The sequence below is a fragment of the Bos mutus genome, chromosome 14 (assembly GCF_027580195.1).
Source record: "Bos mutus isolate GX-2022 chromosome 14, NWIPB_WYAK_1.1, whole genome shotgun sequence".
Classification (NCBI taxonomy): Eukaryota; Metazoa; Chordata; class Mammalia; order Artiodactyla; family Bovidae; genus Bos; species Bos mutus.
Window position 1 is genome coordinate 50,046,408 of NC_091630.1, and position 16,649 is coordinate 50,063,056.

Consider the following 16,649-nt stretch of genomic DNA (forward strand, 5'->3'; position numbering starts at 1 on the left):
TAAGTGAGCATGGAGCTCCAGAGAGACAACAAGACTGGACACAAAGACTGAGAACCTGGCAGTGAAGAGTGGAAGTTAATCTGATAGGGACAGGCAATGCAGGCCAGGAAATTTAGAGGCAACCATTGCCAAAGGTAAAATTCTGGCCACACTGACAATCAGTGGATGGGACTGATGAAGAAATGTGGCAGAAGAATTTCTGGATTTTTTTTTTTTTTAGTCTTCTAACTACTAAGCTTCTTACTAAAATTTTATTTACAATAGAGAAGTCATTAATATTTACCAGTAACAGTGAATAATCCATTACAAATAGAATAAGCAGACTTATATAAGTTAAAAAGCAGAGTTAAGAATAACATAGGTAGAGTTATAGACTGTGCTTTCTTTTTTGTTTTCTTCCTTTTTTTAGGTCTTGGATGTATTTATATGCATAGCCAGTTCAAAAAAAAGCTAAGGTTCAACTTGATGATAAATTGACTCTATCTTTTAAAGGATTTGCTGTGTTCCTTGAATGGACTGTTAGATTCAACAAAACCCAAAGTGTCAGTTATGCATTCATGATCTTTGTTTTAAATTTTTTCTATCTGGTTCTTCATCTAAGATCAATCAAAGGAGTATTTTTAAATGTTTTAGAAATTCTTATAAAAATGTATACTATGACTAATTTAATCAAGGTAATAGAAATTTTTACATTCTTCAAGGGGAAATATCTAAAGATGGAAGGAAAAGCTCTTTATGTTCTAAAATTATATCATTAATGAGATATTTTATACCTAAATCTCTGGGGAAAGGAATAAACACTGTCACATTTCTCATCAATTACTTGGTAAAGAAAATAGTTAATTATGCAAACACTTCTATTTCCTGGCTAATTACAGAAATGTGAATATGTGCAGGTAAACTTCACACACTGAATATCACCAGACCAAATACTGTTTGCAAATCTTGATAAAAATATGAAGCAAATTTGAGCTAGACCTCCTCATGTGAACAAGTTCCTTATGGAGTTACATGACATTGATTCAGTGACATTGTAACAACACTTAAAAGTTAATATGCATGCAAAATGCCTTATTTTATAATTAGGATACTAAAATATTTGACCAAGGAACTTTCAGTGTACTGTTAAATACAGAGGGACAATTGGTGTAGGTCTCCAAACACTGAATTATATTATTAAAGTGTGTTTCTTAAAGCAAAACTCTATGATTCTTTAGAAATCAGGAAGGATAAAGTGTGACCATATATTAATCCATATATGTAGAATCTAGAAAAACGGTATAGATGATCTTGTTTGCAAAGCAGAAACAGAGACACAGATGTAGAGAACAAACATATGGATACCAAGGGGGAAAGGTGGAGGTGGGATGAACTGGAGATTGGGATTGACATATATACACTATTGATATGATGTATAAAATAGATAACTAATGAGAACCTACTGAATAGCTCAGGGAACTCTACTCAGCACTCTGTGGTGACCTACATGGGAAGGAAATCCAAAAATGAGCAGATACCTATACAGTATAGCTGATTCACTTTGTTGTACAAAAGAAATGAGCACAACATTCTAAAGCAACTATATTCCAGTAAAATTTTTTAAAAAGTAATAAAGTGCAAAGAAAACTGAACAAATTTTAAAGCAAGTAAAACTATTTGCTGTAAAGTGAATGTCGGTATGTCCCCAAATAGTGTCCCCAGTAGCTCAGCAGGTAAAGAATCATCCTGCAATGCAGGAGACAGAGAAGACACAGGTTCAATCCCTGAGCTGGGAAGATCCCCTGAAGGAGGAAATAGCAACCCACTCCACTATTCTTGCCTGAAAAATTCCATGGGGAGAGGAGCCTGGTGGGCTACAGTAAAAAAGGTCGCAAAGAGTCGGACACGACTGAACAACTAAGCATGCATGCTCCCCAAATTCACATGTTGAAACCTAGTTTCCAATGTAATGGCATTAGGAGGTTGACCTTTGGGGTAATTAGTTCATGAGGGTGGAATCCTCATGAATGAGATTAGTGCCCTTATTAAGGAGATCTAAGAGAGCTCCTTCATGCCTTCTGCTAGGTGAGGACAAAGAGAAAATGGTCATCTACGAACCAGGAAACAGCCCTCAACACCACCCTTCTGAACTGTGAGAAATAAACTTCTGTTGTTCATAAGCCACCCAGTGCTAGGTATTCTGTTTCAGCGGTCTCAATAGAACTAAGACACTGTTTAAAACACACTGCTAGCCACAGTCTAATTATTTTGCTAACTATATAAAGTTTTCTTTTATTTGATTTCCATAATGTGAAGTCAAGTGGGCATTAGAAAGTATCACTACGAACAAAGCTAGTGGAGGTGATGGAATTCCAGTTGAGCTATTTCAAATCCTGAAAGATGATGCTGTGAAAGTGCCGCACTCAATATGCCAGCAAATTTGGAAAACTCAGCAGTGGCCACAGGACTGGAAAAGGTCAGTTTGCATTCCAATCCCAAAGAAAGGCAATGCCAAAGAATGCTCAAACTACCGCACAATTGCACTCATCTCACATGCTAGTAAAGTAATGCTCAAAATTCTCCAAGCCAGGCTTCAGCAATACGTGAACCGTGAACTTCCTGGTGTTCAAGCTGGTTTTAGAAAAGGCAGAGGAACCAGAGATCAAATTGCCAACATCTGCTGGATCATGGAAAAAGCAAGAGAGTTCCAGAAAAACATCTATTTCTGCTTTATTGACTATGCCAAAGCCTGTGACGGATCACAATAAACTGTGGAAAATTCTGAAAGAGATGGGAATACCAGACCACCTGACCTGCCTCTTGAGAAATCTGTATGCAGGTCAGGAAGCAACAGTTACAACTGGACATGGGACAACAGACTGGTTTCAAATAGGAAAAGGAGTACGTCAAAGCTGTATATTATCACCCTGCTTATTTATCTTATATGCAGAGTACATCATGAGAAATGCTGGACTGGAAGAAACACAAGCTGGAATCAAGATTGCCGGGAGAAATATCAATAACCTCAGATATGCAGATGACACCACCCTTATGGCAGAAAGTGAAGAGGAACTCAAAAGCCTCTTGATGAAAGTGAAAGAGGAGAGTGAAAAAGTTGGCTGAAAGCTCAACATTCAGAAAACAAAGATCATGGCATGCGGTCCCATCACTCCATGGGAAATAAATGGGGAAACAGTGGAAACAGTGTCAGACTTTATTTTTCTGGGCTCCAAAATCACTGCAGATGGTGACTGCAGCCATGAAATTAAAAGACACTTACTCCTTGGAAGGAAAGTTATGACCAACCTAGATAGCATATTCAAAAGCAGAGACATTACTTTGCCAACAAAGGTCCGTCTAGTCAAGGCTATGGTTTTTCCTGTGGTCATGTATAGATGTGAGAGTTGGACTGTGAAGAAGGCTGAGTGCCAAAGAATTGATGCTTTTGAACTGTGGTGTTGGAGAAGACTCTTGAGAGTTCCTTGGACTGCAAGGAGATCCAACCAGTCCATTCTGAAGGAGATCAGCTCTGGGATTTCTTTAGAGGGAATGATGTTCAAGCTGAAACTCCAGTACTTTGGCCACCTCATGCGAAAAGTTGATGATGCTGAAGCTGAAACTCCAGTACTTTGGCCACCTCATGCGAAGAGTTGACTCATTGGAAAAGACTCTGATGCTGGGAGGGATTGGGGGCAAGAGGAGAAGGGGACGACAGAGGATGAGATAGCTGGATGGCATCACTGACTCGATGGACGTGAGTCTGAGTGAACTCCGGGATTTGGTGATGGACAGGGAGGCCTGGTGTGCTACAATTCATGGGGTCGCAAAGAGTCGGACACGACTGAACAACTGAACTGAACAACATTGGAAATATTCAAAACATATTTTAGCATGGGCTAACATCACCTAGTTAATGTAAGTGAACATCAAACACCATCTACTTCCTCATAACTTTTGCCCATTTTCTGCTTTCTTGTTAAATTTGAATCTTCACAAAGTATTATAATGCTCAATCCATATACACACCTTTCCGCCGTTCTCGTTCTTTCAAAATAGCTTCAAACCATTCATGTTTCTCTTCAGGTGTTTTTGCCATACACACAAACCATTTATTTTTGGCCGTGTTATGTATCTTCCATCCATTAACAACAATGTGTCCACTGCTATGGAAGTCAGCTGAAAATTAATAAGTAAAGTGAATCAACAAATGTAATATATATTAGAGCAACACAATCATTCATATCAAAAAAGTTCCAAAACCACTGAATTCTTCAAAATATCTTTATATGTATGTATTGAAGAATATAAAATTTTTTAAAGTAAAGAAAATTTTATACACTAAATGCAGTCAGATCTGAAAAACGGAACATCCCTAATTCACAACATTAACAGTTGAACTTTTTAAAAAATCTATTCGGTTTTAGGGGACCCCTGGTACCTCACATGGTAAAAAATCTGCCTGTAATGTGGGAGACCCAGGTTCAATCCCTGGGTCAGCAAGATCCCCTATCCATGGGGTTGCAAAGAGTCGGACACGATTGAGTGACTAACATTTCATTTCATTTTTCATTTCATTCAGTTTTAATGAACAGTTTAAGAATTTCCATCTTATTCAATTCAAATCTGACTACTGTACTGCAATCTATGGTTTGCCCAACACTGCACTACAGACCACATTTTCTAGAAGTCAAATATTCTTGGCCTCTGGCCAACTACACAAATAAACTAGTTGTCAAGAAAGAATACAAAGGATCTGGCACTACTTTTTGAATGGCTTTCCAAGCCTGTACCAATGAAAATTAATTCCAGGAGGTTCAATGCTTGCCTATGACAGCTCTTAAGCTGGATGTTTTAATAGCATCATGATCAAACTACTATATACGTTATAGACACAACTCCTAGTTTGTGACACTCCCAGCTACTTTTGTATCTCTGTGTTTGATGCTAGTGTTTAACATGGTTTGGGCTTCCCTGGTGGCTCAGCAGTAAAGAATTAACCTGCCAATGCAGGAGACATGGTTCGATCTCTGGGTCTCAGTATTCTTGCCTGGGAAATCTCATGGACAGAGCCTGTCAGGCAGTCCATGGAGTCACAGGAGTCGGACATGACTAGCAAAAGATGGAAGGCAAAAGGAGAAAGGGGCAGCAGAGGATGATATGGTTAGATAGCACCATCGACTCAACAGACATGAATCTGAGCTAACTCCAGGAGATAGTGGAAGACAGAGGAGCCTGGCACGCTTGCAGTCCATGGGATCGCAGAGTCAGACACAGCTTAGCGACTGAACAACAACAAACGAACATGCTTCAAGTGAAGATAATTTTCCATTTTAAAAGAGTCCTCCTCTCTCTTATCTTCCCTTCCTCCTCCAACTGTTCTGCCTATCAAAGTATTTCTAAGCTCAAATTCACTGAAGATGAATTATTCAATTGAAAAGTCTATCTTACAAGGGAGTTTATTATTGGCATTCCATTTTAAATTTACCAATCATTTACCTGTGCCATCATCCACATTCTCCACTTCCATCACCTCTGTATTGATCCGGCCACGAAAAAGGTACCGATGTCCATCAGTAGAAGCTTTGCTATTTTTCAACCGTCTTACAACAAGAAGAAAATCACACAAAAAAAACATGGTTACTAAACTTAAGGCAAAACCTTGTTAAAGCAAGATAATTTAAGCCATTCTTTGAAAAAGAGATTCTAGTTCCATCAACAATATCAAACATTAAGCTCTTGGTGATTTTTTACTTATGTCCTCAAATTCATAACAGTTCAGGTTGCTCTATAAGATGGTGCTAGACACGGAAGCCCTGAGCCAAGGACAACACACAGGTGGGAGGGTGAATACATGCTTTTGCTCAATATATGAAATCAAAGATCCCCAATCAAACTCTGACAGACACTAAAAGTTGGTTATTCACAATTTCACTTGATTTCTCAATTTTCAGTAAGTAGCTGGTAATTTTTTCTCAATTCCTGGTAAATTTCAGTTAATACTTACGATCCTCTTCAAAGAGACTTGGACTGTACTGGAGGTTATTCAGCATTAACTAGCTCTAAAATATTTTTCCCATATTGTTGTTATATGATAACTGTACACTTGAAGAATAAGTCTCTCAAATATACCTATAATCCTTCATAAGGATCCTATTTATTTATAAAATAGTCTAAAACATTTCAAAATGTTGTGTATAGTACACTAGTACCAGCCTTTGATCTTAAAAACTGAGCAACACAAAGTAAAAAAAAAAAAAAAATCCAGGCTCAGATGAGCTTTTGTAATAATGAATTAGTCAGTTATGGATATATTTATACTTGAATCACTGAACACTCAGGGGAGATTGCTTTTAAAATATATTAAAGAGGAAAGATTTTAAGAAATAATTCAAGAAGATTAAGCAACATTTAGTCATCCAAGAGACTTCAATTGACCTGAACTATTTAATTTGACTTGTTGACAAAAGTATGCTAACAACTGAATATACTAAAATTATTAATATATGTTTCATAATATATACTGAAATTATTAATGTATCATGTTACATATACACACTAAGCAAAAGTTAAGTTGTCAAGTGCATTAATGCAGAGCTCCCTCCCCTTCTCTCCTCTGCATTCATATGTATTTGGTCCATGTTATACATATATTCGGAGAAGGCAATGGCACCCCACTCCAGTACTCTTGCCTGGAAAATCCCATGGACGGAGGAGCCTGGTAGGCTACAGTCCATGGGGTTGCTAAGAGTAGGACACGACTGAGCGACTTCACTTTCACTTTTCACTTTCATGCATTGGAGAAGGAAATGGCAACCCACTCCAGTGTTCTTGCCTGGAGAATCCCAGGGATGGGGGAGCCTGGTGGGCTGCCGTCTCTGGGGTCGCACAGAGTCGGACACGACTGAAGCGACTTAGTAGCAGCAGCAGCATACATACATTATGGTTATTTGCCAAGCAGCAGGATTTTGATTTTATAAAACTTTCCCTATTATTTAATTTATTTAACAGTTACAGCCATGAGACCATGAATAGTAACATCATTTGTACAGTTAATTTTGCAAAAGCTCTGACCTTGAGGGCAGTCATATATATAAGGATGGGAACAACTCTAATAAAAAAAAGATCTGATTCTCAAACAGATGTCTTTAATAATCAAACCTAGATCAGTTCAGTTCAGTTCAGTCGCTCAGTCGGACCTAGATAGATGTGTCAATTTAGTGGGAGAATCCTTTCACAATGGGTATTATATTAAATCATCACATTGTACACTTTAAATATCTTATAACTTTGTCAATAATACTTGACTAAAGTTGGGGAAAAAATAATTGCACCTAAACAACTTGAATTACCTATTTTTTTTATTCATCCCTTTATCTTAAAGTGTTCCCCTTTTATTTTTTGTCATCTTTCATGAGGCACACACATTTTATCACAATCTGCAATAAAAGTGGGCTTTGAATTAGAACTGAATGGGTCCAAAATTCATTTCTATAACTATTATTTATGGGAAAGTTACTTAACCTCTCTGTGAGAACCTTTTGTTCTCTACAAAACAATGATAGTGAAAATACCTATTTTATAAATTTATTGGGAATATTATATAATTAATTCATGTGATTCTGAGATTATGCCTGGCAGAGAATATGCATTTTTAAAATATTTTTCTTGGAGTATAGCTGTTTTACAATGTTGTGTTAGTTTCTACTGTACAACCAAGTGTGTCAATTAAATGTATATAAAGATCCCCTCATTATGGATTTCCTTCCCATTTAGGTCACCACAGAGCATTGAGTAGAGTTCCCCATGCTAAACAGTCAGTTTCATTAGTTATTTATTTTATATTTATATCAATAAATATTAGTTATTTATTTTATACTTATATCAATAGTGTATATATATCAATTCCAATTTCCCAATCCATCCCACCACCCCTTTCCCCTCTTGGTGTCCATATGACCTTTTAATTTTTAAAGAGCTTCATACAGGTAGAATTAATAGCCTGTTCTAGATTTTCCTGAAACCCACATCTACTAATCCCAATCTTGCTGCTAAACACAAAAAATTGAGAAGAGCATACTACAAGAAATAAATAGGTTCATTTTCACAGGTGGTAAAAAAGGAATTTTTTAAAAAGCTCATTAAGATAGAGAGACAATAATTTAATTATTTCCTGGCTCTAATCCGAACATGTTCTCTTTCTTGAAGTAGCAAGGAGAAAGGGCTGAGAATACATGGAAGCTTACTGATGAGGTCATGGGGGCACAGAGACAATGTTGAATCTGTTCAGTGGATAAACAGCTTTTAAAGTATTACCTGTCTACATTCTTACCTGTGTTTTCTTTTGCAATACACCAAAAGGTTGTCAAAAAGAAAAAATACCCGCTCTTGAATATTTCCAGAAGAAATTTTCAGTAAGACTCCACACATTAGCATTTCTGTACAGGTATCAGTAATGTTGGACCCCTAAATCAGGAAAAATGGAGAAAATAATGTCTGATTACTTAACAGAAACTTTCACGCAGTCTTTTTCCTCCTGTTTTTATTTAAAGATGCAATATACAAACAGGATAAAAATTCAAATAGTTTAAGTATTAATATACTGAGCTTAGGTGTCCTTCCCTCCCAGTCTCCTCCAGGTGAGTATCAGTAGGTACAGCTCCTCTTAAGAGATTCCATGTCTTCTTTAGTTATTTTACATATGTGTAAAATATGTAAAAACTTTTAAATATTTTACATTTTTTAAATATTTAATATTTATAATATTTAATTTTTTTACATATTTTACACAGCATATATAATGAATGTTATCTTTGTTCTCTAAAAATAGGAGATCATTTCAAACTAACTCATGACATGAATGTTCCTAATATTCATTTTCCTCCTCCTCCTCTCCTTGGTCTGGGAAAAGAGCTCTATGAACAAATGGAAAGTACATGTAATTGTCCATTTTTAGCAGGTCTTAATTTATATAAAATTGTTCCTCCATATCCATGGGGGAATGGTTCCAAGACCCCCAAAGATACCAAAATCTGAGGATGCTCAAGAGGCATAAATAAAATGGCATAGTATTTGCATATAATCTACACACCTCCCCCGTACATGTTAATCTCAAGATTGTATCTAAAATCTAATACAATGTAAAGTGAAAGTGTTAGTCACTCAGACAGGTCAGACTCTTTGCAACCCTGTGGACTGTAGCCCACCAGGTTCCTCTGTCCATTGATTATCCAGGCAAGAATACTGGAGTGGACAGCCATTCCCTTCTCCAGGGGATCTTCCCCATTCAGAGATTGAATCCAAGTCATTGCAGGCAGATTCTTTACCATCTGAGCCACTAGGGGAGCCAATACAATGTAAATGTTACATCAGTTCAGTTGCTCAGTGTCTGACTCTTTTTGACCCTATGGACTGCAGCAGCCAGCAGCCAGGCCTCCCTGTCCATCACCAACACCCGGAGTTTATTCAAACTCATGTGCATTGAGTTGGTGATGCCATCCAACCATCTCATCCTCTGTCATCCCCTTCTCCTCCGCCTTCAGTCTTTCCCAGCATCAGGGTCTTCACATCAGGTGGCCAAAATGTCACGTAAATAGTCATAAATATAATGTAAATACTATCTAATAGTTGCTGGTGCAAGTTTTGTTTTATGAAACTTTCTGGAATTTTTTTTTCCCCAAATAGTTTCAATCTGAAGTTGGCTGAAATTCTGGATGCAGAACCCGGAATACAGAAGGCCAACTGTCCCAACTTCTAGGATGGAAAGGAAGACAAAAGAAGAAATAAAAGGAAAAAAAATCTATTTAAAGAGAGCAACCATCCATAAAACCTTTCACCACAGTTATTAAAAGATGCACTGGCATGCTCATTCATTGAATAAACCCTTACTGAGTGCCCATGAAGGTCATATGATCAGCAACAAACGGATTCTTAACACAAGTGCTAATCATGGGAGGTTGAGAGGAGGAAGCACAAGAGAGAAGGAGCCTGGGCCCCTGAACCATCAACAAAGGGAAACTGCCCACTGGGCAGAACCCACACATGAGTGTCATGTGAACTGACCAGAAATGTCTACTTTGAGCCATTGGGCTTCCCCAGTGTCTCAGTAATAAAGAATCTGCCTGTGATGTAGGAGCCACAGCAGACACTGGTTCAACCCCTGGGTCAGGAAGATCCCATGGTGGAGGACATGGCAACCCACTCCAGTATTACTGCCTGGAGAATGCCATGGACAGAGGAGCCCAGTGGGCTATAGTCCAAGAGGTCACAAAGAGCTGGACATGACTGAAGTGATTTAGCAGGTCATAAGTGTTGTAGTCTATTTGTTTCTACAAACTAAACTAGCATAACTAACTTGTTGAGTCACTGAGTTGGAACAAAAAAAAGGGGAACTTTTCAGTAGAGCTCTGTTAAGTTTGCTTTGTAAGAATACTTCTGTTTTAAATATGTCTGGTCTTTTTTGATATTTAAAACTGAGAACATCAATATTAACTTCATATTTTCATATTAACAATGAATATTTCCTGATTAATATTAAAATTTTAAATTAAAATAAATCATATAACTATAATAAGAAACTTCCCAAAAGAGAAGTTAATTAAGACAGTGTCACTGTGTTAGTCTGGGTATCTATATTACAAACACATTTTACATTTGAAATACTTCCCTCTCTCCCTTCGTCATAAGGGTAGAAATGGATAGAAATGGAGATCTGTCAAACATTCACACAATTTCATATATTTTGCAATGCGATAATTAAGCAAAAACTGTCATCAAATGTAAACATCAATCTCAACTGCAGTGGCAATGATTTCAAATTTATAGTGAATACATCTCTTCCTTAGAAAAAAAATTAGAATGACATTTAAAATTTAAAATTTAAAAAAGGAAACATCATATAGATTATTGCACAAGGGACCTAAATAACATTATGAAAAGTGGCTTTATCAATAGCAATTTTATAAATGGTGCAAAACACTTCACTTTAGATTATTCCATACAGTAGTCCATAAGTGCCAAGGCAAAAATATGGTCTGTTACATTAGTATTATACTAATTTGCATATTAACCAGTCTTCCAAATAGTTTCCCAGGTTAAATATGTACGTATTTATTTATAGATGTATTCCTAAATGAATGAAATACCAACAATACATTTTCTGACTTGTTTGTGGTGATTATCTTCATTAATAAATATAAGGAAAATTTAATGCGAATTTGAGCTAACGATAATCCATCCTCTTATATAGCCTCAGGGGAGATACTGTCCAAGCACTGAAGAACTCATGGGACCACTGTGCAAAATAGAAAATGGATCTATTACTTGTGATGATAACCGACATACACTCTGAATGGTCCCATGAGTAAGGCCAACACAATCTCTCTTTGTAAATGTAACTTCTTTGGAAAGCCAAACATAATCAGAAAGGATCTCAGTGAGCTGAATTTCAGGGGAGTTTGTAAGCACTGGGCTGAAATGTGTTGAAAGTGAAAGAGTTAGTCGTTCAGTCGTGTCTGACTCTTTGCGACCCCGTGGACTCTAGCCCGCCAGGCTCCTCCTTCCATGGGATTCTCCAGGCAAGAATACTGGAATAGGTTGTCACTTCCTACTCCAGGGGATCTTCCTGATCCAGAGACTGAACCCATAAATCTTGTGTCTCTTGCATTGGCAGGTGGATTCTTTACCACTGGCAGCATCTGGGAAGCCCCCTTCATCATGAAAGGTCCACCAAAATCTGAACATAGCTAAGATGTTCCTTCTGCCTTCCAAGTTCTGTTACACCATTGCCTTTTGATGATATGAATTGACTTCAGAAACCTAGAAGATCCTATTTCTCCTCTGGACCTTCTCCAGCTTGTCAGGGTTTCCCATAACATGAACACCTCCAAAAATGAATCAACCATTTGGATTGAGCTGGCAAATGAAGAATATAGAAGTGATATTATTATTTCTCCAGTCCCCTACAACACATTCCCTGGTGGCTTAGACAGTAAAGAATCCCGCAATGCAGGAGAGCTGAGTTCAATCCCTGGGTTGGGAAGATTCCCCTGGAGGAGGGCATGGCAACCCACTCTAGTATTTTTGCCTGGAGAATCCCCATGGACAAAGGAGCCTAGCAGGCTACAGTCCATGGGGTTGCAGAGTTGGACATGACTGAGCAACTAAGCACAAGATTTTATCAGCACAAGGCAATGGCACCCCACTCCAGTACTCTTGCCTGGAAAATCCCATGGACGGAGGAGCCTGGTAGGCTACAGTCCATGGGGTCGCTAGAGCTGGACACGACTGAGTGACTTCACTTTCACTTTTCACTTTCATGCATTGGAGAAGGAAATGGCAACCCACTCCAGTGTTCTTGCCTAGAGAATCCCAGGGATGGGGGGGCCTGGTGGGCTGCTGTCTCTGGGGTTGCACAGAGTCGGACATGACTGAAGCGACTTAGCAGCAGCAGCAGCAGCATGGTAACCCCATGTTACATCTGATTCAAAGTTCCCCTAGGTCTTTCTCCTCTACCCTATACTTGAATATTTTGACTTTTTGATTCAGTTAATCCAGACTGACATCATGCCAAGCTCTCAAACCTCTCACTAATATGCATTATATTGAAGGCATCACCATAAATTCCCATCAGCTCCCAATCAAAAATCAGAATAAGATGAACTGACCTCTTCGAAGTCAACACTTCTTTCCATAAGTGACTCAAAGCATCTGCTTACTGCTGCTACTGCTAAGTCACTTCAGTTGTGTCCAACTCTGTGCAACCCCATAGACAGCAGCCTACCAGGCTCCCCCATCCCTGGGATTCTCCAGGCAAGAACACTGGAGTGGGTTGCCATTTCCTTCTCCAATCCATGAAAGTGAAAAGTCAAAGTGAAGTTGCTCAGTTGTGTCCGACTCACAGCAACCCCATGGACTGCGGCTTTCCAGGCTCCTCCGTCCATGGGATTTTCCAGGCAAGAGTACTGGAGTGGGGTGCCATTTCCTTCTCCAGCATCTGCTTAATTATCAATGAATGAAGTTGTATGGGGGTAAGAACATCAAACCCAACCACCCACAGTTTCTAGAATTCCTGTTATGCTTCATAGAGTATCTTACAATATATACATATACCAAAAGAGACAAAGTTTATCTCACAACATACACATAATGCAAGTTTTACTAAATCCTATTGAGACAGTTTTATTACTGAGGTGATATGTCTTTAACATTTAACAGCAGAATTTAGGAATTAGTACAGTATCACCTTTCCTATCTTCTACCATGGTAACCTCCTATCATCACATGAAATATTTTCATGAATAATTTAAATAATTCCTAGGAAAACCTTTATGCACTTAAAAGAATCCATGTCAAAACATACAGATTTGTCTAAAAACCTCATTCTAAAAGAATGTCTTCTCTTTATATCAGATTCATCTTTTAGATGGGAAAAAAAGGCCACTGTGCCTTTGACTTACTATGATTTAATCTGTATATTATCTCCATGACAATGTTGGATAAAAATCATTAAAAATTCTTGAAACACAGATACATAGAGTATTATAAATACTGAAAAACATTTGGCCAAGTGTAGATATACTCTTGTGTAATCACAATATTCCTCTCACTTCAAATTCATCTGATCTGCAAGCAGACACTTAATAAATGTCTGTTTTTGACTAATGTTGTGTCATATTTTCCTCTAACTTAAATAATATAATCTACCTTTCTCTGTAGCAGAAAAAAACAAAAACTCACAGCTTTATCTTTGAAATGAATGAGGTTTATGATATTTTGAAAATGATGTGCAATTTCTTTTTCATTATCTGGAAATGGCAAGAGAGATGCTAGGGTTAGGGATAAAGAAGCCAAGCTACAGAAATGAAATAGGATATGGTTAAAAGCATCAGCTTGCCAGGAAACACTCATCAGCCCTACAGTCCATCAAAATGAGGGTGTCAAACAAATGAGCTAGAAAACAAAAAGTGTGGAAGCAATAAAACAAGCGAGGCAGACCGTCAGAAAAGAGCAAAGCACCCAGGACAATGCTGCTCAAATTTCAGAGTTAAGAAGACACACCTGATGGGACTATGAACGCTTCTAGGTTCCCTGGCACTATCCCCAGAGAGAGTACATCTGGTAAGTCCCGGACCATTCAGTAGATTCTGATGCATTGTGGTGTTTTGTTAACACTTGAAGTCACACCGCTTTGGAAGCCTGAGCTCAGGCACTCAAGTGCATAGAACAGCAACTCTGGTGACACGGGGATGAAGATGAGTACAGGGCCTGCTCTATGAGACCTCTAGGTGAGCAGTAGTCCCAACTGCTTCCCAGAGCCCAGGACAGAAGAGGAGTTTACCGTATGTTCCATGGTCACAGTTACACCTGTGCTACGGTTCATCATCACTGAATATTCATTTAAATCTGCATAACATTATTTTGGGGATTTCCTCATAACTCACTCAGTAAAGAATCTACCTGTAATGCAGGAGACCCCAGTTCGATCCCTGGGTTGGGAAGATCCCCTGGAGAAGGAACTAGCAACCCACTCCAGTATTCTTGCCTGGAGAATCCCATGGACAGAGGAGGCTGGCAGGCCACCGTCTACGGGGTCGCAAGAGTCGGACACGACAGCAACTAAACCACCAATGTTATTTTGGGCTTCCTGCATGGCGCTAGTGGTAAAGAACCTGCCAGCAATACAGGAGACATAAGACATGTGGGTTTGATCCCTGGATAGGGAATATCCCCCTGGAGAAGGGCATGGCAACCCACTCCAGTATTCTTGCCTGGAGAATCCCATGGACAAAGGAGCCTGGTGGGCTACAGCCCATGGGGTCCAAAGAGTCAGACACGACTCAGTGACTAACATTTAAGCTATATAGTCCTTATGTTTAAAAATCTGTGTAATGGGGGTTATAGTACTTCAGTAAACTGTTAAAAGAGACAAAGATTGCCTAAAATGGAATATCAGTTTCTCCCCAAAAGGAAGTTGGCTGATGGACAATTAAGGGCCCTTGCCCTCCCTTGAGCAAATTTACCCAAGTAAGATTATTTGAATCTTGGATTTTGATCTTATATCTTGAATGAAGCAACATTAAGAATGGAAAAATTATTAGAACTTATCCCTGATACTGGGAAAGACTGAGGGCAAGAAAAGGGGGCAACACATGATGGGGTGGCTGAATGGCATCACTGCTTCAGTGGACATGAGTTTGAGCAAACTCTGGCAGATGATGAAGGACAGAGAAGTCTGGTGTCCTGCAGTCCATGGGGTCGCAGAGAGACACAACTGAGCGACTGAACAACAAACAACCCATTCTAGCTAGGGCACTAATGAGACTGTCAAAGAGCTTCAGCTGACTAGACAGCCTTTCGAGCCTGAGAGGGAAGCTCTTCTATTTATCTCATGAACTATTCAATATCTTTTAAATTAAGTTTCCTTTCATTTCTGTTGCCTGGGGCCATATAACTTAAGTAAGATAACCCTTTCAGTAGGCAGGTGCATAGATTAGACAAATGAAGGGGATTTCTTAAGGGTAAAATCTAACGACTAAACCAAAGCTTTAAAATATTACCTCTCATCTGCATTTTACAGTGTTCAAAGTTCTTTTCACTTATTTCATTGACCCCTGTAATAACCCAAACTGCATGTTGAAGAGATCTGGTGCTTTATCCACAAACTAAAGGTTAGAGTCCAGACTGGAAACCAAATCTGCTCGAAAGCCAGGTTTTTTATTATGTCATATGACTTGAGAACAATACATCTCCATTGTTTGTTTACTTAAATTCAACATAAAAGAATGTAATGACAATTTAATGATACAAAACACTAGAGAGACAAGTTACACCTGAGATTTTAATGCCCTTCATATGATGAATGGGGAAATAAGACCCTGAATATTTAAGGGATCTACTTGAAATATAACAATAATCAACCAAAAGTAGAAATAATGCATACTATGTTATACCAGATTAAGATTCCATTGAAGATAATTTTGGTTACTGGAGCAACAGTGTCATCTCTAAGATAGTCTGCATGGTCTGCAGGAGCTCCTGGAAAGACTCAGATAGCTGCTGCTGTTGCTGTTCAGTCATTCAGTTGTACCCAACTCTTTGCGACCCCATGGACTGCAGCATGCCAGGCTTCCCTGTCCTTCACTCTCCCAGAGTTTGCACAAACTCCTAGCCATTAAGTCAATGATGCCTTCCAACCATATCATTCTCTGTCGTCCCCTTCTCCTCCTGCCCTCAATCTCTCCCAGCATCAGGCTCTTTCCAGTGAGTTGGCTCTTCGCATCAGGTGGCCAAAGTATTGGCGCTTCACCTTCAGCATCAGTCCTTCCAATGAATAGTCAGTGTCGATTTCCTTTAGGATTGACTGCTTTGATGTCCTTGCAGTCCAAGGGACTCTCAAGAGTCTTCTCCTGCACCGCAGTTCAAAAGCATCAATTCTTCAGTGCTCAGCCTTCTTCATAGTCCAACATTAGCTGTTACTCAACATTAGCTCAAGGCTCCTAATGTCCAAAATTCTTGAAGGAACTGTTTTGTAACTGTCATGCCATCAGTCATCCATTCTTGGTCTTGTCTTAACCCCATAAGAGTCACTCTGAACACACATAAAGCTGTCTGTAAGCTGAGCAAAAATCCCTGTTAGCAACTCAAAGAAAGCCCTAAGCATTCCGACTACCTTA

The 16,649-nt window shown here is 38.8% G+C and overlaps 1 protein-coding gene across 2 annotated transcripts in view; it reads right to left on the reverse strand.

Moving 5' to 3' along the window:
• PREX2 (phosphatidylinositol-3,4,5-trisphosphate dependent Rac exchange factor 2) overlaps window positions 1–16,649 on the reverse strand; it is a 304,496-nt gene that overhangs the window by 198,077 nt on the left and 89,770 nt on the right. For both annotated transcript variants that reach the window (XM_070382299.1, XM_070382298.1), the window contains exons 7-9: window positions 8,309–8,442; window positions 5,476–5,579; window positions 4,006–4,155 (exon numbers count right to left, since the gene is read on the reverse strand). In XM_070382299.1, the coding sequence (XP_070238400.1) occupies window positions 4,006–4,155; window positions 5,476–5,579; window positions 8,309–8,442 (388 nt within the window). The remainder of the gene's footprint in view (window positions 1–4,005; window positions 4,156–5,475; window positions 5,580–8,308; window positions 8,443–16,649) is intronic.